Genomic DNA, 24,361 nt, shown 5'->3' with positions numbered 1-24,361 from the left:
TTGTGAAAAATCTTAGCTATATTTTGACAGACTTTGGCCACAGTGACAGGTAAAAGCCACTGAATGCACAGCAGTTATGTGAAAGGAGCTTTTGAATAAAAGCTGACTGGTGTATTCGCGTCATTACGGTAGGGCTATGTTGCTGCCACTAGCAATATAAGCAGCGCAGTCGTAGTGGGACTTGTGTAGAAAAGGTGGCGGCTTGGCGCAGTGAAAATTCTAGGCGATTGTTATCACCAAATTGCCACTGCAAAGCCCTTCTGTACGTAGCCTAATGGTTGGTGGCAGTATAGCTAGTTAGTTATAGCGAGGGTTATGGTGAGGGCTTGAGGGATGCTGTATTGAATGTAGGGCTGTCACTGACAAAAAAAAATATTGGTCGACCGAAAGTAGTCTGTTCTTTCTACCAATCGAGTGCTCAAAATGTTTTTATGTGTATTTTTACATATATAGACACTCATTATGTGTTTTAATAAAACCAACTATGTGCATTGAGCTTGTCTGATGCTTTACGCTTACGGTTTGACGCCTCACGAGGGCGCCAGAGATCTAGATAACCAGAAGAAAAATAACTGAACCTGACCCAACTTTTCTCCTCCGCTCGTGCCCGAACAGCCGAAAGAAACCTTACCGGAGTGCAAAACAAACAAAAACGTCACAAAATGTCGTCATAATATATGCACGAACTCTTCTGAACTGTTTCGGCTGGGAAGCCACTAGAGCAGGGTTATTCAACTGCTGGTTTTCTGTTCTACCTGATAATTAATTCCATCACCTAGTGTGCCAGGTCTAAATCAGTCCCTGATTAGAGATTACCAATGAAAACAAGCTGAGTTTGAGGGCACTAGAGCATCAGGTCAATATAATGGTAGTCAGTAGTTACCACAGCCAGAAGTCATAAACCCGCCTATTTCTTAAATGTTTCTTTAAAATGTGATTTTAAACCCTAACCTTAACAACAACACTGCTAACCTTAAATTAAGACCAAAAAGCATTTGTATTTTTATGGCCAATTTTTCCTGTGGCCCTGATAACTAGTGGAAACCCAGTATAATGGATAATCAGTGGATCGTCACTATCAGGGACCATTTGGACGTCCATTTAAATAGTTACGGTTAGGGCATAGATAGAACAATGAGAGGCTGAGCTAAACAAATCTTTGGTTGGGGGTTTTGGGTAGGGCCGTCCCAAGGATCTCGGATTGCACTAACCAAAATGTGACCTTAGCCAGCTACTTCCGCTTTCTTGTCACTCCTCCTCCGCAGCTTCGCGGGGCTGACCCTGTATTCACGCTTGAAACCAACCAACAACACAACCGCTTCCCCAGGGACACTTGTTTTGTCAATCCAGTTTGTTTGCTAGACTCGTCGTAGCTGTTGCCTGGAGGAGTGCTGGCCAGTCCACAGCCACTGGCCATGGAGCAAGGAAGCGGGTTTTCATTGATGAAGTATGGGACAGCAGCGTCCCTCGCAATGGTTCTGCTGGCGTACTGGTTCCGATCTCCAGGGCAGTCAGGACTAGATGACAGGCTTGACACGGTGCTGTCCTCCCTACTGCGGGCTGAAAGCAAAGTGGGGATGAACAACGCCAGACCCAGGGTGGCGATAGGTGAGAATCCTATATGACAAGCTAGCCTAGCATCAGTTAGCTAGCTAACGTCAGCTAACCTTAGTCCTTACTTTGATGCGCAGAGAGGAGGGTCATTCCTACAAACCAGTGCCTTTTGGATAGTATATCTTTGTATTTTTGTTGTATTCTATCAGAGAAAGGACGTTTAGACTTTCAGGAAAATATATTAGTCAAACTCTGTCACTTAACATTTGTTGGTACATTTTCCAAACTGTTAGGTGCATAATCCTAACATGGTGGATGGAGGAACCTTACAGGTGTAAATTAGCCATAGCTCTGTGAGTGAGCTGATTGAGTTCGCAGTATTTTAACTTCTCTAACAAATAGATGTAGACATTTTGTTAATTTTCTCTATAATTTAGCCTAACAGGATGGAAATGTATGAGTGGGAAATACAGACTAACAACGTGAAAAATAGATACAACTGAGTGTTTATATTTATTGAACTTTGCACCGTTTTTTGCACAAAAGAAGCGACGACACTGAATGTGGTGTCATTGTAGGAAGGGGTTGTTTTCTTAAAGGAGAATTACAACAAACTAACAGGGTGGAAAGTGATATCAGTGACACGCACATCTTAAATAAAATAATAATAAATACAGTAATCATGAAAAAAAGTTATTGATGAGAGACTTGAACTATGATTATAAAATAATGAATTTGAAATATTTTATGGCTTATATTTTTGGTGGAAGTTGATGAATAACCCCAGAGGACATGGCGAAAACGCCAACATCTACTGAAAAAAAGGGTAAAAAAAAAAGTAGCTTTGATGTTTAAACGAGTTTGGGATGGTTAATGTTTAGAAAAAAAATCCCTAACCGAAAACCTTTTATTTTATTTGCCGCGGATATAAAGTACTCCGCACGTCATGGTCATTCATTAATAGTTGGAAAAAATGGCAGATGGTGAGTTAGGGAAGCGACAGCAGCGAAGTCCTCTATGGCAATACTTTTGAGAAGGTGATTAAATGCAAACATTGCGTGGTGGAACTGAGCTGCAGTACAGGTGAAATGCTCAAAGGGAGACCCAACCCTTTGCTGGCACCAGTGCGATAAGCGACAGTAATCAAATGATTACAGAAATGATTGCAGTTGATATGCAGCCAATTGTAGAGGATGTCGGCTTCAATACCCTAATAGCATATCTAGAACTTGGCTAAAATATGCTTTGATGAAAAACCGTGAAGGCCCTGATGGAGAAATTGTACAATGATTGCACTGCAAGCACAAAGCGCAAGCTCTCAAAACACCATACGTGGCGTTAACAGATTGTTGGACGTCAATGAACACACTGTCATACATCAGTGTAACGAGCCATCACATTGATGAAAAGTGGGACATGAAGTCCCATGTACTGACAACTGAGACCATGGAGGAAAGAGACAACAGAGAACCTAAAACGGCATTAATACCATTGCTGAGTGGGTGGGGACAGCAGTAAGGTAAGCGCTGTCTGGTTAGGCTGTCAGGACTGCGGTAGATTGAACTGCGTTGCCTCCTTAGTGGTCATGCAGGACCATATCTCAATTGTGAAACACGTCATTTTATCGTTAAAATAAAAAAAAAATGGCATTTTAAACTTAAGATTTATTTTTTATTTTTACATTTGTCACATCCCAATTCAAAATGCATAAAATTCCCTTTTAAGATCGATCTTTTTTGTGTTTTTAAGGTAAAGGACACCTGCCCTTATTGAAAGCCTTTTTGAATCTTACACTAAGAAGTGATATTTCAGTGATTTAAAAGTGATTATAACTCGTTTTTCAACCACTCCACAAATTTCTTGTTAACAAACTATAGTTTTGGATAGTCGGTTAGGACATCTACTTTGTGCATGACACAAGTCCTTTTTCCAACAATTGTTTACAGACAGATTATTTGACTTATAATTGACTGTCACAAGTCCAGTGGGTTAGAAGTTTACATACACTAAGTTGACTGTGCCTCTAAACAGCTTGGAAAATTCCAGAAACTGTCATGGCTTTAGAAGCTTCTGATTGGCACATTGACATCATTTGAGTCAATTAGAGGTGTACCTGTGGATGTATTTCAAGGCTTACCTTCAAACTCAGTGCTTCTTTGCTTGACATCATGGAAAAATCAAAAGAAATCAACCAAGACCTCAGAAAAAATATTGTAGACCTCCACAAGTCTGGTTAATCCTTGGGGGCAATTTCCAAATGCCTGAAGGTACCACGTTCATCTGTACAAACAATAGTACGCAAGTATAAACACCATGGGACCACGCAGCCGTCATACCGCTCAGGAAGGAGACGCGTTCTGTCTCCTAGAGATGAACATACTTAGGTGCGAAAAGTGCAAATCAATCCCAGAAAAACAGCAAAGGACCTTGTGAAGATGCTGGAGGGAACAGGTACGAAAGTATCTATATCCACATTAAAACGAGTCCTATATCGAAATAACCTGAAAGGCCGCTCAGCACAGAAGAAGCCACTGCTTCAAAACTGCAATAAAAAAGCCAGACTATGGTTTGCATTTGCGCATGGAGACAAAGATTGTACTTTTTGGAGAAATGTCCTCTGGTCTGATGAAACAAAAATAGAACTGTTTGGTCATAATGGTCATCGTTATATTTCGAGGGAAAAGGGGGAGGCTTGCAAGCCGAAGAACACCATCCCAAACGTGAAGCACGGGGGTGGCAGCATCATGTTGTGGGGGTGCTTTGCTGCAGGAGGGACTGGTGCACTTCACAAAATAGATGGTATCATGAGGAGGAAAATATGTGGCTATATTGAAGCAACATCTCAAGACGTAAGTCAGGAAGTTAAAGCTTGGTCGCAAATGGGTCTTCCAAATGGACAATTGTGGCAAAATGGCTTAAGGACAATAAAGTAAAGGTACTGGAGTGGCCATCACAAAGCCTTGACCTCAAGCCTATAGAAGATTTGTGGGCAGCACTGAAAAAGCGTGTGTGATCAAGAACTACAAACCTGACTCGGTTACACCAGCTCTGTCAGGAGGAATGGGCCAAAATTCACCCAACTTATTGTGGGAAGCTTGTGGAAGGCTACCTGAAATGTTTGGACCAAGTTAAACAATTTAAAGGCAATGCTACCGAATACTAATTGAGTATATGTGAACTTCTGACCCACTGGGAATGTGATGGAAGAAATAAAATATTAAATCTATTATTCTGATATTTCACATTCTTAAAATAAATCTGTGATCCTAACTGACCTAAGACAGGGAATTTTTACTAGGATTAAATGTCAGGAATTGTGAAAAACTGAGTTTAAATGTATTTGGCTAAGGTGTATGTAAACTTCCAACTTCAACTGTATCTCACTCCCCTCTGCCACTTAGTACATCTGTCAGAGTACTGGGAGTGTTACCTCTCTCACTCTATATGAATGTTGGGGCAGGCAGGCGGGGCAGTGAAAGTAATGGGGGGGGAATTGGTGGCTGTGCTGGGGGCATCAAATTATGTTCTCGTCTCTCTGTCTCTCTCTGAGATTCGGGGGTTGCTTTGTGATTGTGTAGAGTTAAATACTGTTCTCACCTTTTCTCTCTCTCTTCCTCCAGGTTTAGGGGGTTGTGTTGATGTCATCGTGGATGGGGTGACGTTGCTGAATAAGATTGGCCTGCCTCCCACAGGCCAGCCTCTCCACCATGACTACATAGAGAACGCTGATCAGCTGGCACAGAGCTTCGCTTACTTCTTTGCCCCGGGAGCCGCCTCAGAGTAAGTGGCCAAGCCCCCTTGTGTGTCTTGTGACATTTCTAGTGCATGGTGTTAATGAACAACTAAAGGACAAAGTCTGCGATCCTTTACAAAGGCATTCGGTTTCTCACACACACACACACTATCCTTACAGACCAGATCAATATACACAACAGAAATATACTGCTCAAAAAAATAAAGGGAACACTAAAATAACACATCCTAGATCTGAATGAATGAAATAATCTTATTAAATACTTTTTTCTTTACATAGTTGAATGTGCTGACAACAAAATCACACCAAAATAATCAATGGAAATCCAATTTATCAACCCATGGAGGTCTGGATTTGGAGTCACACTCAAAATTAAAGTGGAAAACCACACTACAGGCTGATCCAACTTTGATGTAATGTCCTTAAAACAAGTCAAAATGTGGCCTCCACATGCCTGTATGACCTCCCTACAATGCCTGGGCATGCTCCTGATGAGGTGGCGGATGGTCTCCTGAGGGATCTCCTCCCAGACCTGGACTAAAGCATCCGCCAACTCCTGGACAGTCTGTGGTGCAACGTGGCGTTGGTGGATGGAGCGAGACATGATGTCCCAGATGTGCTCAATTGGATTCAGGTCTGGGGAACGGGCGGGCCAGTCCATAGCGTCAATGCCTTCCTCTTGCAGGAACTGCTGACACACTCCAGCCACATGAGGTCTAGCATTGTCTTGCATTAGGAGGAACCCAGGGCCAACCGCACCAGCATATGGTCTCACAAGGGGTCTGAGGATCTCATCTCGGTACCTAATAGCAGTCAGGCTACCTCTGGCGAGCACATGGAGGGCTGTGCAGCCCCCCAAAGAAATGCCACCCCACACCATGACTGATCCACCCACCAAACCGGTCATGCTGGAGGATGTTGCAGGCAGCAGAACGTTCTCCACGGCGTCTCCAGACTCTGTCACGTCTGTCACGTGCTCAGTGTGAACCTGCTTTCATCTGTGAAGAGCACAGGGCGCCAGTGGCGAATTTGCCAATCTTGGTGTTCTCTGGCAAATGCCAAACGTCCTGCACGGTGTTGGGCTGTAAGCACAACCCCCACCTGTGGACGTCGGGCCCTCATACCACCCTCATGGAGTCTGTTTCTGACCATTTGAGCAGACACATGCACATTTGTGGTCTGCTGGAGGTCATTTTGCAGGGCTCTGGCAGTGCTCCTCCTGCTCTTCCTTGCACAAAGGCGGAGGTAGCGGTCCTGCTGCTGGGTTGTTGCCCTCCTACGGCTTCCTCCACGTCTCCTGATGTACTGGCCTGTCTCCTGATAGCGCCTCCATGCTCTGGACACTACGCTGACAGACACAGCAAACCTTCTTGCCACAGCTTACATTGATGTGCCATCCTGGATGAGCTGCACTACCTGAGCCACTTGTGTGGGTTGTAGACTCCGTCTCATGCTACCACTAGAGTGAAAGCACCGCCAGCATTCAAAAGTGACCAAAACATCAGCCAGGAAGCATAGGAACTGAGAAGTGGTCTGTGGTCAGCACCTGCAGAACCACTCCTTTATTGGGGGTGTCTTGCTAATTGCCTATAATTTCCACCTGTTGTCTATTTCATTTGCACAACAGCATGTGAAATTTATTGTCAATCAGTTGCTTCCTAAGTGGACAGTTTGATTTCACAGAAGTGTGATTGACTTGGAGTTACATTGTGTTGTTTAAGTGTTCCCTTTATTTTTTTGAGCAGTGTATTTTAGTAAATAAAGTGGTAAGCACACAGTAATTAGTCTCTACCATCATGGGGGCTCTTATTGATGGTTTTATGGTGTTGGAGACAATTGAATGTTCTCAGTATTTGGCTTTGGAATTTCAATTAAAAAGTAATAAAATAATTAAGGTCATATTTCATAATGCATTTAATTAAAGCATTTTTATGTGAAACTGAACTCGAAAACTGTGATACATTTTGTTAGACCTTCCTCCGTAAACCTGATAGCCCAATTAAACAATAACGGGCATGCTTGACCCCCCCCCTTTTCTTCCTGCACTTATCATTCTAGCGTGTCTTCAGATAGCGTTACAGTTCATCTTCCCAACGGCACAAGTAACTCTTGCCTGTTACATTTGATGGCCCATGGTAATGTCCCGATTTTATTTTTTTTTTTTTGTGTTTTGTGTGTTTTTTTTCAATATCCAAATAAATACATCTATTTTTCCCAAGTACACAAGTCTCTCACCTGAGCTACCAACATTGTCTCATCCATTTTTCCCACCAGTACACCAGGAGCATGAAAGAAGTTTGAATGGGATCTCTCTCCATGCTCACTCCACATGCGCAGTCTCAGGACTCATGGCGCACTCCTGCCGCCCGTACCCAGATTAATGGCTCGGACTCAGATTGGAGTGTTAAGTCACTGTCGCATTGAACGCCTTTGTTGCTCTGTCTTCAGCCGGTTAGGGAGGGTTTTGAGGTTCACACAGTGTTTGTGGTCAAATTATTCCTACCATGCATAAAGACACGATCTGACGTCACCTTCCATGATAACCTCAAGAGAGGACAGATCAGAACAACAGTTCAGTTAAATTAATTCTGATTCAGGAAATCCAGACAAGCATTGACTATGACAAATTGTTACATTCCAAATGTTCTTATCATTATCTCTATGACAAATGTCAAAGCATAACAACTTACTGTTACTGTTGAAACCATTTTCAAAATTAGTTCATACTCCCTTATTTTTCTGGCGACCTCTCGGAAGAGTTACCAGATCAGGGGAGTTAACACCCTAACCCATGGGGAATCCCAACAATCCAGCAGACCCAATCTGGTGAAATTTGTATCGAAACAGAGACAAAAATGAAATCAGCAATACACATATCACAATCCATTTGGAGTAACTGTCAACTCTCATTAACATATTTTTTTCCTTCTATATGCAGACTGAACAAAATACATTTGTGTATTTACCCAAAGGCCAGGGAACTTGTAATTTCCCCATTGAACACATGACTCACATTGCTAAATCAAAAATGAACTAACTTGAATAACCAATCAACTTAGAATTACAACTCTTGATAACTCCATAAGGAAATAATGCTATCTCACAAAGTAATGGTAAAATAGAATAGAGTCTGGTGTTTCTCATTCATTTTTATAATTAAACCCCACCTGTTTCGATCATTTTTAGTGAGATTGATCAGGCCTCACCAGAAAGTCAGGATACACGGGCATTCGACACCATTAAATATTTCCTCTCCTTTTTCTTTCCCTGTCCTTCCGAAACCCCTTTAAAAACATTTCTAACATTTCCATCATTCTGCATATCAAATTGAAAAGACCCCACAAAATAAATCTCTCAGTATCAACACCACTAACGCATATTCATAACTGGTAAGTTGCGTGCTGGGGTGTGTGGTAAACCGTCGATCAAAAACACATGAACAAGCGTTATCTGGGAACTCTGTTTTATGGCCTAATCCAGATACATTTATACTTAAATCTGCCGAATATCACTAACTGCTCTCCCCAATACCACAGTCTCGGGAAACACTCCATAGAGAGATAATGAACGCCACGCCCCCCCCCTCCAAAAGTATTAATTATGAACCAATGATTCTCCATAACCACTGCACCACCATGTTCATGAACCAAAAAAAAATGTAAAATTCATTTTAGGTTTGGTAACCCCTATGCTAATTCCTCGCGACCCCCTCCACCCTTTTGTCCATTCTAGAAGTCTATTTCAGAATAAGACGACATAAAATGTAAATCTATTTGATAATAAAACTACAATGTCTCATGAGATTAAAAACCTCCCAAGATTTTCTGAGTTTGCAAGGAGTGTTTGGCCAGATAACTATAATTTGTTACTTCTTTAGAATCCATCCCCCTGGCATTTCGCCTAGATTCTTCAACCCAAAATACATTTTCCTGTGGCAAATTTAGCCAATTTCTCATCATAAGGAATCCGCGATATTTAATCCCTGCCATCTATTAAAAAGTTGTCTCTGAACCACTGTTGATCGAACTGAGGCCATTCACTGCTATGTAAAATGTCCCTGTCTCGCTGCTCTCGAGGATTTGTTGCAAACGCTTATATAGCAGCATTTCCTCCGAATGCAGCAGGTTCCAGGACCACCTTACACTCATTCTTCCAATGCCCGATAGCTCCCTGTTTTAGATGTTTTAGATGTGGGGCTATCTCCCTACGCTTTAGTTTTTTTCCGCTACTTTTCTTTCTTACCTTGGCCTTTGAAAACGCTGTTAGTGACTTTCACTGTGGCCGTATTAACCCCTCGCACGTCTGCGAACTGAGCGGAGTTATATTCCAGTCAAAGCATCCTGCTCTATTTCATACACTACCCCCTGCAATTGCCGCTTTGATCACCGGTTTCAAACCTGCCATCAAAGCCGAAGTGCAAATTCTATCAATGCATTCCAGTACCGTCTTTTTGCCGCTGAGTACATCTACTAATTTCATTTCTATCGGTTATACTCTTCTGTTGATAAAACACCGACATTAAAACTTGTATATTGAGCTTGCGATTTCTCAATGATGTCATTGTGAGTTCTTTATTTGATTTGAATTTTCCGTCAATAGGGAAATGTTGCCCAATTTTATCCAGTTTGCAAAATGTTTCCGATATTTGAGCCGAAATGGTAGAATGCTCGTGTGCTTCTTTCAGCGCCTCCATGGCTTTATTAAAATCCTCTAGCGCCGCTTTACAGGGGGAATCGGGGCCGCCTGTCGCCATTTCAATAATTATTATTCCCAAACCTCTCCCGACGGTGTCCAGGGTGTTTATTTCTTCACTCCCGTCTCTAATACACACCTTCTATTAACTATTTTCCAAGGTAGCGCTACCCACTTCCCCGGGGGAATAGTTATGGTATTTGTGCCTATTAATTGGTCACGGCACTTAATACCTTGTATTAGAACCTATACTATAGCGTCTGCAAATGTATTACTGGAGAATACGGATGACCTAATGTCTTATTTCAGTGTTACACCTCAAATATCACTGTTGTTGATAACACACATTACCAAAATGATTCACACTTGTCTTCCTATTTCCACATATGTTATGGTTCCCCCTCCCCATAGGGCATAAACCAACCTTTCTCCTTATTGCTACTGCTGATACACGTAACACAGTGTTCCAATATCTTATTGCTTTACTTTTAATCATGCATGTGGCTTTACTTCAGAATTTATAGGCAACCTTATCATTATCCACATACACTCTACTGCCTCACTGTCACTGCTGGGACTTTCATCCCTTTTACAGATCTCACAGGGGAATACCCCTACTAGGAACCTATCCTATACGGAACCTACACTGTAATGTCACTCATGGATCTTGCAGAGGAACCTATCCTTATGGAACCTACACTACACCATATTTCCCTGGTTCTCAGAGGAAAACCTCCACTCAGGACCTATCCTTATGGAACCTACCCTACACCATATTTCCCTGGTTCTCAGAGGAAAACCTCCACTCATGGAACCTACCCTACACCATATATTTATGACCGGTTGTTTCTCAATGGGCCTACTGAATAAACTCAGGCGTTCTAGGTCCGTATCCTATAATTGTTCAGCTTACGATTCTCATCTCCCCAAGACGTCAAAATGAGTGGAAACAGGTGTAGGAACTGTGCCTACCTTGTTTGTTGCCAGCTCCTGCTCCACAGATCTGGACTCTGGTTTGACTATAAATCATGGTGAATCCTGCTTGCAGCGCCAACTGTTAGGTTCTAATTATCAGAGTTAGAACTCGACGGACACTATGAAAGCTTAAACCAGCTTAAACCAGCTGAACAGACAAAGACATGGTTACAATAGTGGTGGTATATGTACGCCACTTTGGGTGGAGTCTCCTCTTTCTCGCTAAACATTGTACCTTTATTGCTAGGCAGGAAACTAAGTGATACAGGCAATAAGCTTTTCCTTCTACCTTAACCTGACCTCGACCCCCCCCCCTTCATCACTAATCCCTGGCGCTCTCCCCTTATCAATGCTGCCACGTGATCGTTTTCCCTACGCTCAGCACATTCCAAGCTTATTGCACCCACCATATACCTTCCTCCTACCGATAACCATTAACTTCTGGTGTAGACCCGCTAAACCTAAGCACTCACTATTTCAATAGGATACCTGATAATTAACCCTGTCCCAAGTTTAGGAGTTAGAACCCAGAATCCATCAATTTTTTTATAAAACGAACCAACCTTAAAAAGCAATAATCGCTCAGCTCTAACACACACACACACACACACACACACACACACACACACACACACACACACACTCTTCTAAAATGTTTTCCTGGGCTTGGTTGTGTAACTCTTTTATAATCTGTGAAGTTTCTACATTCTAACCCTCCCTCCTTTTTCTGGTACCCCTTCCATCCCCTCCTCTCCTCTCAGGCGGTTTGTCATAAATGACACCTTGTTCAGTCAGCTGGTCGAGGCATCCCGTGAGTTGCCCGACAACCGCTGGGCCATAGGTGGCAATGCCCCGGTGATGGCTGGTCGCATGGCAACCGAGGGCTGCGACGTGTTGCTAGGGGGGAGCTTCAGCCCCGACTTCGCTGACATACTGTCCCAGCACATCACAGGTACACACACACACACACGTAACACCTCCCTCCTTGATGCCATCCTCCACCCACCTCCCACCCCCTCTGTTTCTCCAGTTGCAGGTAATGTGGTGGAGGAGCCTGATATCCATCTGATCCTGGAGTACCCATCAGGAGCCACCTGGGGCCAGTACACCGCCCGCAGAGCCAACAGGTGTGTGTTAATACTAGAGGGTGTGAGATGAACAGAGTTAGATTATTCATGGTGTGGTTGTATATCAGGACCATCACTCTGCGTACCTGTGATGTAGTCCATTATAACCCTTGCCCTGTGTCACTAACCTGTGTGTGTGTCCAGGTACATAGTCCACAGTGATGACCATAACCCATACCTGGCGTCGCTTCAGGACTTTGAGGTGAAGCTACAGGACTTTCACCCTGACCTGCTGGTGGTGGGCGGGCTCCAGATGATGGACAGCTTCCCCTTCCAACGGGGTGAGAGGATACTCTGCCAGCTTGTTCCCCAATTGGGAGGTGTTTTCAGAGCAGAGCTGGTTCCCATTGAGTGACAGACAGTTGGTATTATAGTGGTCTGTGTTGTGGTGAGGCAGAGAGTAGCGGAGGAGAGAGGAGAGGAGAAGAGCGGAGGGGAAGGGAAGGCAGGGTTGGTTCCCATTGAAGTGCAGACTGTTGGTATTATAGTGGTCTGTGTTGTGGTGAGGGAGAGAGTAGCGGAGGAGAGGAGAGAGTAGCGGAGGAGAGGAGAGAGTAGCGGAGGGGAAGGCAGGGTTGGTTCCCATTGACGTGCAGACTGTTGGTATTATAGTGGATTAACCCTGCCTGCCTCTATTCAATAGCTCTGCTGCCTCAGTCACACAGGCCACTAGAACTCAGCTGGCATAGGAAGCACATATGTGTGTGTATAGGGAGGGTGTGGGGATGTATCCAATGCTGTGTTTTCTTTGGCCAGGAACATGCCTTTGTGCTGTCAGACTGGTTTAACTACTTTGGATAAATTCTCTACCCCTCTAACAGCATCTCTCTCTCTCTCTCTCTCTCTCTCTCTCTCTCTCTCCAGGTGAGCGGGAAGCACTGCTCTCTCGGCTGGGCAGTCTCCTCTCCTCCTCCTCCCCTCGTACGGGCGTCCATTTTGAGATGGCCAGCTTCGTGGATGAGGGTCTAATGGGGGACCTGCTGCATCTGGTCCTGCCCCACGCCGACTCTCTGGGGATGAACGAGCAGGAGCTGCCCAACCTGCTCAGCCTTCTGAGGGGCTCCAACATCACCGTGCTCTCTGACCCTAACCCCCGCGTTGCTACCGTCCTCGACCAGATGAGGGCGCTCTACCGCCTGGTCAACCAGCGCTACCGCGACGCTAATGAGGATAGCGACATGGGCGCTTACGCCACTAGTGCCAAAGGCCGGCCGCTGACCCGGCTCCACGTTCACACCCTGGCGTTCCAGGCCATGATCGTGACACGCGGCTCCCAGTGGAAGAACACCATGTCTGCCGTGGCCAAGGCCTCGCTCACCGCCAACCGCCACGTGTGCGGCTCGCCGGACATCGACCCCAGCAAGGCGCGCCTCATCATGGACGAGTCGTTCTCAGTGAGTAGTAAGGAGGGCAGCCAGCGGATCCCTCTAGAGGAGACCAGGCCCGTCAGCTGCTGGCACGAGGAGGACTATGAGATCTGTGTGGCGCCCGTCCTGGTGTGCACCGAGGTTTACCAGACGGCCGGGGGAGGGGACAACATCTCCGCCGCAGGACTGGTGCTGCAGATCTGAGCCATTGTTAGCGACGAACGGCTAACTCTGACGAAGCGTTAGCTTAACATGGGCGGCCACCTCTGCTCCTGGTGGGTAGGTGGTGGGTGTGCACTCTTTTGCTCCAGCCCTACTGTAACACACTGAATTCAACTAGACAAGATCCTCATGAGTATCTGATGGGTAGGTCCAGAGCAAAAGCCAGCACACCCAGTAGCTCTCCACTAGGATTGTTGGCCCCCTAGGATTCACCGCTAGGCTAACGTGGCAAAGGATAACACAGAGAGCTGAGATAGCTGGCTAGCTCTCTGGAGCTCCACAGACTCCTTGAATAAATTCCACGTCTGTTTTCAGTCAGTCAGCCGAACGGACAGAAAGACAGACAACCCTTCCCATAACATGTGAAGACTTTTATCATTCTGGTTTTAGGTGTGTTGATTTTTGTTTTTGATTGTTTTATGTTGTGTTGCCGGTGCAATGCTAACGCAGGGTCCAGTGTGTCTGCGGCAGGGCCGAGCCTGCTCCCCTTCTCTCTCTCTCTCTCTCTCGCTCTCCTTTTATCTCCTCTCCCCGCTCTCCTCCTGAGCTCATTTCTCTCCTGTCCTCTCTGAGCAGTATGACCCAGCTGACACTCACACACTCCAGACTTCTATACTTCCTGTCAGACAGACCATGTCAAGACAGGCAGCTCGTTCTCTCATTCCGACAGAAGATGGAACACATCTAATAACACTACCCATAAACCCCCCCCTGGGATATATAGTATTTCCTCAACCAGAAACAAAAAGGAAAAAAATAGAGGTTCTGTTTAGTTCCTCGTTAATACACCCCTGCTGTGGGGTTTCCTCAACCGTGTAGGTCGCGGAAAAGTCCAGACACGCACGCACATCCACTATTTCCCCTGTAGTCTCTTACATAGATCCGTATCTGCCTAGTTGGAGCTGTTGTCATAGTTATTCATTCCGTTCTCTCCCAGGATGTCAACACAAACCCAACGTTTCAGAGGTTCTATCCCTGTGTTCTAATGTTCTGATTCTTTTTTTTACTCCAGGGAAAGCGTTAGTTTATCTGTGACTGTGTTTTTTCCGGTTTCGTGTGAACCAGATTTAATGCTGGAGGCATATGAGACTTAACTCGTATGTCTAGGTCTGCGTTCATACAAGCAGCCCAATTTGGATATTTGTTCACTAATTGATCTTTCGACCAATTCGATCAGCTCATTGGGCAAAATATCAGAATTGGGCTTCCTGTGTAAACACAGCCTATAATTAGTAAAACAAAAAAAAAACATGATGTAATGTATAAGTGTATTGTTGCCTGATGCTAAACTCAATCTGGCCTGTACACACAATCCGCTGTAATGTTGTCTTCGCGCTGATTTAATGATTGACAACAGGGAGTGTTTCTCTTATGTCTGTAATGTGAAACTATTTGACCCTTTACATGAGTATGTATTCTTCCCATGACCACCTCACTCTGTATCATATCATTGCATCACACACACACACACATTAGGACCTCAAGTTGTTTGAATGATTCCTGCATGGGCCACACATACCGCACACTGAATGTGTTAACTGTAAGGCGCTTTGGCTAAAAGTGACTGCAAAATAATATCAGGCAGACGTTTGTCATTTTAAATGTACTTTTCTATGGAGAACGGCCCGTGATCTCATCTGCTGTGAAGGGAGGCCGGGTGCATCCCAACAGTCTGTGGCTTTCTCTCCCGGTTTCCTTTATTTAATTAGCACCGAACTGCACATATCTCAAATCTTCATATGAGAGGAAGCCACTGTACTAATGAGATGTAGATGAAGCCTGTATGCTTGACAGGGTTTCTCTACTGCCCTCTACCAAAGGCTGCATTTATTTTGAGACCTAACACCATGCCACTTCAAGTGTCCACCCCTCTGAGTGACTGATCTGCAAGCTTGTGTGTGTGTGTGAGTTCCTGCCTGTCTGCGCCTGCTTGTCCAGACACGCATGTTATGCGTGAGTGTGCATGCTTGCGGAACATACCTGTGTGCATGCGTGAATGTGTGTGCGTTGCTCTGGCCATCTGGCATTGTCTCAGGGACTAACTGGGCTGTTCAGGAGATGTGTAATTTCTGTAGGCTCTGGGAGACCTTATAAACTATGTATGTGGACACACAAGCCTAAGATCACCATGTGCAATGCCAAGCATCGGCTGGAGAAATGTAAAGCTCGCATCCATTGGACTCTGGAGCAGTGGAAAACATGTTTTCTGGCGCAATGTTCCAACATCTGGTGGAAAGCCTTCCCAGAAGAGTGGAGGCTGTTATAGCAGCAAAGGGGGGGACCAACTCCTTATTAATGCCCATGATTTTGGAATGATGTTGGACGAACAGGTGTCCACATACTTTTGGCCATGTAGTGCACTTCCAGATGGATTGGAAGGACTTGGTGGGTTGGGTGTATTACAGGACATGGAAGGAAGGTTGGCTCATAGCCACGTGGATTACTTTATTCTGAGTGACTTGGAAGAAATAAACACACATTCCAACTTCGGGTGTCTATCCTGTCTCTTATTTCCAGAAAGTCATTTCTCATTCAAGCCATGTCTGAATCTCAGACACACTCTTGAGCCATCAAAGTGTAGACCCCTCAAACTCCACTCTGGACCTCACAGCCAGCTCCACTTTTTCATTGTTGCCCTCTAATCAGCGACTGATTTAGACCTGGGACACCAGGTGTGTGCAATTAATTATCGGGTATAACAGAAAACCAGCAGGCTCCGGACCTCGTAGGGTAATATCCCTAGTGCAGACCCTTTTAATTAGTGTGCTCAAAGATACTGTGGCATTATTGAATGGTATTTTATAGATTCACAACGCATCACTGAGAGTAAACTTTTTTTTTTTTTTTAATGACTCCCTTCCTACCCGGAGGGGAGCCCTCCCCTCATTGGTCGCCACACACCTCCATCAAAGCTCGCTAAGAACAATCCCATCCACCTGAAAGAGGCAGGCTATCCATGTAAATGCCCCATCTGCAGTCATTTAGTCCTCTTTCAACAAAACCAGCATGGACCACTAGAGATGCGTTGTTGACTGAGTATTGCATGAGTGTGGTGGCCAAGGTATTTCATTTTAATTGTTGTGCGTGGGGCATTTAAAGGGGTAGCCCTGCCTCTTTCAGGTGGATGTGTTTGTTCTTAACAAGCTTTGATGGAGGTGTGTGGTGACCAATGAGGGGAGGGTTCCCCTCCAGGTAGGAAGGGAAGGATTTTGTACACTTAGTAACTACTTCCTTGTTTTCAAATATGGTGGTGGCTACATCATGGTATGGGTATGCTTGACATCAATTAACACTGGAGGTTTTTTTTTCTCCAGGCTGAAAAGAAACGGGAAATAACTAAGCACGGGCAAATCCTAGAAAACCTGCTCTCGTCTGCTTTATACCAGACACTTTCTGGTGTCTGGAATTTGCTTTTCAGCAGGACAATAACCTACAACAAAGCTTAATCTGTACTTACCAAGCAGACAGTGAGTGCTACTGAGTGGCCAAGTTAAAGTTGAGTCTGCTTGAAAATCTATGGCAAGACTTAAATTGCTGTTTAGCCATGATCCAACACCTTGACAGTGCTTGAAGAATGGGCAAATATTGCACAATACAGGTATGCAAAGCACCTAGGAGACTTGCCCAAGAAGACTCCGCTGTAATCGCTGCCAAAGGTGTTTCTAACATGTATTGACTCGGCGGCGAATACTTATCTAATCAAGGGCGACAGGTAGCCTAGCGGTTAAGAGCGTTAGGCCAGTAACCGAAAGGAGCTGAGCTGGCAAATTGGAAAAATCTGCCGTTCTGCCCTTGAGCAAAGCAGTTAATATGGCGTAATTTCCATGTCTTAATTTAAAGAAGCAGGGAGGAATGTCGAACGCGGAAGATAATGTTGTGCGCGTGTGGAGAATTCAGATAAAAGGGGTCGCAGAGGTTCATGTTGAAGAGCTGTAGAGATAGTTGAGAGCTCATAGAAAAATAAATGTTGCGTTTTATTTATTCTTGCTCACAGATAACTGAAGAAATGCAGAATTTACATTACTAATAATTGCAAAACACGAATTTAAAGTACATAACACATAATACGTGACAAATAGAATCTTGAACAATTGAAAACATTACAGGACATTTTTCATGATGGAAATTTAAATATTAAAAGCTAGAGTTATTATAGTCTGATAGCAGTGGGTAGAGGGGTGTTTTGCAGGTGGTTTGTACGGGCAGTTATACAGGACAGTTCGTGGCTGTTTCTCAGGAGCCTGGTGGTGCAGTTACCTCTTTTTGGCTAGATCAGGTCATTCAGTGGATGGTCAAGAGTGTGCATGTCCTTCACCAGATGCACTGCATGCAGCCTGCTCTGCAGTGAGGGGAGCTGTGGTTGGACTGCTCCACCTCTGGAGATGATCCTCAAGGCTCTCCTCTGCACCCGGTCTAGTTGGGCCTGCTGCTTTGTACTGCATCCTACTAACAGCACTCCACCGCATTCCATAGATATGGCCTGACCAGTTCGACTGACCATATCTTCAGTGGGTAGGCCATTTCTGGCAAGAACAGCCAAAATGCAGGCGTTTTGAGGCCTTCCTCACTGACTGCTCCACATGTCACCACTGAGGTTAGAGTCAAATCAAACCTTATTTGCCACATGCGCCGAATACAACAAGTATAGACTTTACCGTGAAATGCTTGCTTACAAGCCCTTAACCAACAGTGCAGTTCAAGAAGAAGAAAATATTTACCAAGTATGCTAAAATAAAAAGTACCACAATAACGAGGCTATACCCCTGCACCGGTACCGAGTCAGTGTGCAGGGGTACACGCTAGTTGAGGTAATCTGTACATGTAGGTGGGGGCAAAGTGACTATGTATAGGTAACAAACAAACAGAGAGTAGCACCAGTGTACAAAGGGGGGGGTCAGTGTATATTGTCCGGTGGCGATTTGTATGAATTGTTCAGCAGTCTAATGGCTTGGGGGTAGAAGCTGTTGAGGAGCCTTTTGGTCCTAGACTCCAGTACTGCTTGCCGTGTGGTAGCAGAGAAAACAGTCTATAACTTGGGTAACTGGAGTCTCTGACAATTTTTGGGGGCCTTCCTCTGACAGCTCCTATTATATAGGTCCTGGATTTCAGGAAGCTTGGCCCCAGTGATGTACTGGGCTGTTCGCACTACCCTCTGTAGCGCCTTACGGTCAGATGCCGAGCAGTTGCCATACCAGGCGGTGATGCAACCGGTCAGGATGCTCTCGATGGTGCAGCTGTAGAGCCTTTTGATGATCTGGGGACCCATGCCAAATATTTTCAGTCTCCTGAGGGGGAAAGGGTGCCCTCTTCATGACTGTCTTGGTATGTTTGAACCATGATAGTTCATTGGTGATGTAGTCACCAAGGAACTTGAAACTCTCGACCCGCTCCACTACAGCCCCGTCCATGATAATGGGGACCTGTTCGGAAAGCCTTTTCCTGTAGTCCACGATCAGCTCCTTTGTCTTGCTCACATTGAGGGAGAGGTTGTTGTCCTGGCACCACACTGCCAGTTCTCTGACCTCCTCCCTATAGGCCGTCTCATCGTTGTCGGTGATCAGGCCTACCACTGTTGTGTCGTCAGCAAACTTAATGATGGTGTTGGAGTTGTTCTTGGCCACGCAGTCGTGGGTGAACAGGGAATACAGGAGGGACTAAGTACACACCCCTGAGGGGCCCCAGTGTTAAGGATTAGCGTGGCAGACGTGTTGTTGCCTACTCTTACACCTGGGGGCGGTCCGTCAGGAATTCCAGGATCCAGTTGCAGAGGGAGGTGTTTAGTCCCAGAGTCCTTAGCTTAGTGATGAGCTTCGTGGGCACTATGGTGTTGAACGCTGAGCTGTAGTCAATGAAAAGCATTCTCACATAGGTGTTCCTTTTGTCCAGGTGAGAAAGGGCAGTGTGGAGTGCGATTGCGATTTGCGTCATCTGTGGATCTGTTGGGGCGGTATGCGAATTGGAGTGGGTCTAGGGTGTCCGGGAGGATGCTGTTGATGTGAGCCATGACCAGCCTTTCAAAGCACTTCATGGCTACCTATGTGAGTGCCACGGGGCGGTAATCATTTAGGCAGGTTACCTTCGATTCCTTGAGCACTGAGACTATGGTGGTCTGCTTGAAACATGTACGTATTACAGACTTGGTCAGGGAGAGGTTGAAAATGTCAGTGAAGACACTTGACAGTTGGTCCGTGCATCCTTTGAGTACACTTCCTGGTAATCCGTCTGGCCCAGGGGCTTTTTGAATGTTGACCTGTTTAAAGGTTTTGTTCACATCGGCTACTGAGAGCGTTATCACACAGTCATCCAGAACTGCTGGTGCTCTCGTGCATGCTTCAGTGTTGCTTGTCTCGAAGTGAGCATAAGGCATTTAGCTTGTCTTGTAGGCTCGCGTCACTGGGCAGCTCGCGTCTGGGTTTCCCTTTGTAGTCCGTAATAGTTTTCAATCCCTGCCACATCCGACAAGCATCATAGCCGGTGTAGTAGGATTCAATCTTAATCCTGTATTGACGCTTTGCTTGTTTGATGGTTGGTCTGAGGGCATAGCAGGATTTCTTATAAGCGTCCTTGAAAGCGGCAGCTCTAGCCTTTAGCTCGATGCGATGTTGCCTGTAATCCATGGCTTCTGGTTGGGATATGTACGTACAGTCACTGTGGGGACGACATCATCGATGCACTTATTGATGAAGCCGATGACTGACTGAGGTGGTGTATTCGTCAATGCCATTGGATGAATCCTGGAACATATTCCAGTCTGTGCTAGTGAAACTGTCCTGTAGTGTAGCGTCCGCATCATCTGACCACTTCCATATTGAGCGAGTCACTGGTACTTCCTGCTTTAGTTTTTTCTTGTAAGCAGGAATCAGGAGGATAGAATTATGGTCAGATTTGCCAAATGGAGGGTGGGGTAGAGCTTTGTATGTATCTGTGTGTGGAGTAAAGGTGGTCTAGGATTTTTTTTCTTTCTGTTTGCACGTGACATGCTGGTAAGATTTTGGTAAAACTGATTTAAGTTTGCCTGCATTAAAGTTCCCGGCCACCAGGAGCGCCGCTTCTGGGTGAGCATTTTCTTCGTTGCTTATGGCCTTATAGAGTTGGTTGAGAGCGGTCTTAGTGCCAGCTTCGCATTGTGGTTGTAAATAGACGGCTACGAATAATACAGATGAGAACTCTTTTGGTAGATAGTGCGGTCGACAGCTATCAAGAGGTACTCTACCTCAGGAGAGCAATACCTCGAGACTTCTTTAATATTAGACATCGTGCACCAGCTGTTATTGACAAAAAGACACACACCCCCACCCCTCGTCTTACCAGACGTAGCATCTCTATTCTGCCGGTGCATGGAAAATCCTGCCAGCTCTATACTGTCCGATAATCTTAATATTAGGTCATCAAAAAAAATAATTGCGATTGCATGTTAGCAAGAAGAATGGAAGGCATTAGGAGTTTACTCGCTCGCCTCCGGATTCTCAAAAGGATCCCTGATCTGCGTCCCCTTTTCCGGTGTCTTTTGTTCACGCAAAAGGCGTGGACCTGGGCCTGTTCCAGTGGAAGCAGGATATCCTTCTCGTCGGACTCATTAAAGGAAAAAGTTTCTTCCAGTCCACGGTGAGTAATCGCTTTTCTGATGTCCAGAAGTTATTTTCGGTCAAAAGAGACGGTAGCAGCAACATAATGTTCACAATAATTTAAAAAAAATAAGTTACACAAAATGCAAAAAAAATACCAAATTTCACAATTGGTTGGGAGAATGTAAAACATCAGCCATGGTCTTCGGCGCCATCTTGTCTAGATGAAAACCAAGATACTTAGTTGTTATTACCACTAGTACTTCCTGTCCTCCTAGGATTAGTGGTGCAGGTTGTGGATGGTCTCAGAAAAAACATCTGAATTTCCAGACTTTTTCCTATTCAGGAGCATATTGTTGGATGTGGCCCACTCTTCCAGCTGCTTTGCCTCCAAGCCCATGGAAATGTCATCTTTTGATGCTGGTTAATGGTATGGCTCGGGACAACCCTACATCGTCTGCATACCCAGTGTCCAGAGTGTCACTGAAGGCAACTTTTCGGGTGGACATGTAAAGAAGAAACATATATGGTTTAAGAAAGGAAGTGTCAAGTGTGCATCTCCCTGCGCTTGTGCATGTGATCTTTGTGTGCTTGCAAATCTACAATGACCTGTTCCTCAAATATGATTGCCAACCTTATTGACCAGTCATAGCACGGCCTTTTACAATGCCAGTGACTGGCGCGCTAAATGGAAGTCGGGACCAACGTGATGTTTACATACTCAGGTAGGTAGCCAGTAGTCACATTGCAACATGGAGGACTTCCCGCAAAGCACTTTTTCTTTTAGGTAAGAAAGCTAGCTAGCAAATTCAGCCTAATGCTATTCTAGTCTTTTTGATTCTCAGTTAAAGAGGGAGATATATGTAATGGTAATTAGATAACTACCTCCAGCAACTGAGTTCATCAATGTAGCTACTGCTAGTTTATTTTCTGGAAACCTATATTTTCTAGTTATTGTAAAGACTTAAGCACAACACCCAGACAGATGTAAAACTTCAGGGACCTCCCGAGCACCAGGAAAATCTCCTTGTTCTTGAGGTTTATTTGGGGATTTATTTCATTTTGGATTGAAGATGTTTAATGTGAGTCTGGAAGGAGAGTTTACAGTATAACCAGACACCTAGGTATTTGTAGTTGTCCACATATTCTAAGTCAGAACCGTCCAGAGTAGTGATGCTAGGCGGGCGGGTGCGGGCAGCGAATGGTTGAAAAGCATGCATTTAGTTTTACTAGTGTTTTAGAGCAGTTGGAGGCCACGGAAGGAGAGTTGTATGGCATTGAAGCTCGTTTGGAGGTTTATTAACACAGTGTCCAATGAAGGGCCAGATGTATACAGAATGGTGTCGTCTGCATAGAGGTGGATCAGAGAATCACCTGCAGAAAGAGCAACATCGTTTATATATACAGAGAAAAGAGTCGGCCTGAGAATTGAACACTGTGGTACCCCCATAGAGACTGCCAGAGGTCCGGACAACAGGCCCTCCAATTTGACACATTAAACTCTGTCTGAGAAGTAGTTGGTGAACCAGGCGAGGCAGTCATTTGAGAAACCAAGGCTGTTGAGTCTGCCGATAAAAATACGGTGATTGACGGAGTCGAAAGCCTTGGCCAGGTCGATGAAGACGGCTGCACAGTACAACCTCTTATCGATGGCGGATATAGGTCTATAACAGTTTGGGTCTAGAGTGTCACCCCCTTTGAAGAGGGGGATGACCGCGGCAGCTTTCCAATCTTTAGGAATCTCGGACGATATGAAAGAGAGGTTGAGCAGACTGGTAATGGGGGTTGCAACAATGGCGGCGGATCATTTTAGAAAGAGAGGGTCCTGATTGTCTAGCCCAGCTGATTTGTATGGGTCCAGGTTTTGCAGCTCTTTCAGAACATCTGCTATCTGGATTTGGGTGAAGGAGAAGCTGGGGAGGCTTGGGCAAGTAGCTGCGGGGGTGCGGAGCTGTTGGCCGGGGTTTGGGTAGCCAGGAGGAAAGCATGGCCAGCGTAGAGAAATGCTTATTGAAATTCTCGATTATCATGGATTTATCGGTGGTGACAGTGTTTCCTAGCATCAGTGCAGTGGGCAACTGGGAGGAGGTGCTCTTATTCTCCATGGACTTTACAGTGTCCCAAAACTTTTTGGAGTTAGAGCTGCAGGATGCAAATTTTTGTTTGAAAAAGCTAGCCTTTGCTTTCCTAACTGACTGTGCGTATTGGTTCCTGACTTCCCTGGACAGTTGCATATTGCGGGGACTATTCGATGCTATTGCAGTCCGCCACAGGATGCTTTTGTGCTGGTCGAGGGCAGTCAGGTCTGGAGTGAACCAAGGGCTATGTCTTTTCTTAGTTCTACTTTTTTTGAAAGGGGCATGCTTATTTAAAACCTCTATGGGCTAGGTGGGACGCTTGCGTCCCACCTACTCAACAGCCAGTGTAATCCCGTGGCACGATATTCAAATACCTTACAAATGCTATTACTTCAATTTCTCAAACATATGACTATTTTACACCATTTTAAAGACAAGACTCTCGTTAATCTAACCACACTGTCCGATTTCAAAAAGGCTTTACAACGAAAGCAAAACATTAGATTATGTCAGCAGAGTACCCAGCCAGAAATCAGACACCCATTTTTCAAGCTAGCATATAATGTCACATAAACCCAAACCACAGCTAAATGCAGCACTAACCTTTGATGATCTTCATCAGATGACACCCCTAGGACATTATGTTATACAATACATGCATGTTTTGTTCAATGAAGTTCATATTTATATCAAAAAACAGCTTTTTACATTAGCATGTGACTAGCATGTGACTAGCATTCCCACCGAACACTTCCAGTGAATTTACTAAATTACTCACGATAAACGTTCACAAAAAACATAATTATTTTAAGAATTATAGATACAGAACTCCTCTATGCACTCACTATGTCCGATTTTAAAATAGCTTTTCGGTGAAAGCACATTTTGCAATATTCTCAGTAGATAGCCCGGCATCACAGGGCTAGCTATTTAGACACCCAGCAAGTTTAGCACTCACCAAAGTCAGATTTACTATAAGAAAAATGTTATTACCTTTGCTGTTCTTCGTCAGAATGCACTCCCAGGA

General features: G+C 44.9%; 1 protein-coding gene and 1 long non-coding RNA gene across 3 annotated transcripts; one reads left to right on the top strand and one right to left on the bottom strand.

The window, feature by feature from the left end:
• Positions 1-1,147: 1,147 nt before the first annotated feature.
• Positions 1,148-16,179, top strand: LOC106610712 (ADP-dependent glucokinase). The gene is made up of 6 exons (XM_014210214.2): positions 1,148-1,608; positions 5,175-5,334; positions 11,737-11,927; positions 12,006-12,102; positions 12,247-12,383; positions 12,967-16,179. The coding sequence occupies exons 1-6, from the start codon at positions 1,416-1,418 to the stop codon at positions 13,671-13,673; spliced, it is 1,485 nt and encodes a 494-aa protein (XP_014065689.1). The 5' UTR covers positions 1,148-1,415; the 3' UTR covers positions 13,674-16,179.
• LOC106610713 (uncharacterized) lies at positions 7,205-11,275 on the bottom strand. 2 transcript variants are annotated; one of them, XR_006770924.1, is made up of 3 exons: positions 10,973-11,275; positions 7,999-8,131; positions 7,205-7,852 (listed from the first exon to the last, which is right to left on the bottom strand). It is a non-coding gene; the product is annotated as an uncharacterized lncRNA (long non-coding RNA). The 2 variants fall into 2 exon arrangements; XR_001329955.2 differs by having other exon boundaries at positions 7,205-8,131.
• Positions 16,180-24,361: the final 8,182 nt, after the last annotated feature.

This window comes from Salmo salar, chromosome ssa09, assembly GCF_905237065.1.
Source record: "Salmo salar chromosome ssa09, Ssal_v3.1, whole genome shotgun sequence".
Taxonomy (NCBI): Eukaryota; Metazoa; Chordata; class Actinopteri; order Salmoniformes; family Salmonidae; genus Salmo; species Salmo salar.
The sequence above is the reverse complement of the archived record's forward strand: the minus strand, read 5'-3'. Positions and strand labels throughout refer to the sequence as shown.

Coding starts and splice junctions, on each gene's coding strand:
- LOC106610712 (XM_014210214.2), top strand. CDS start 1,416: ATGGAGCAAGGAAGCGGGTTTTCATTGATGAAGTATGGGACAGCAGCG. Junction 1,609..5,174: donor CAGACCCAGGGTGGCGATAG/GTGAGAATCCTA, acceptor CTCTTCCTCCAG/GTTTAGGGGGTTGTGTTGAT. Junction 12,384..12,966: donor CAGCTTCCCCTTCCAACGGG/GTGAGAGGATAC, acceptor CTCTCTCTCCAG/GTGAGCGGGAAGCACTGCTC.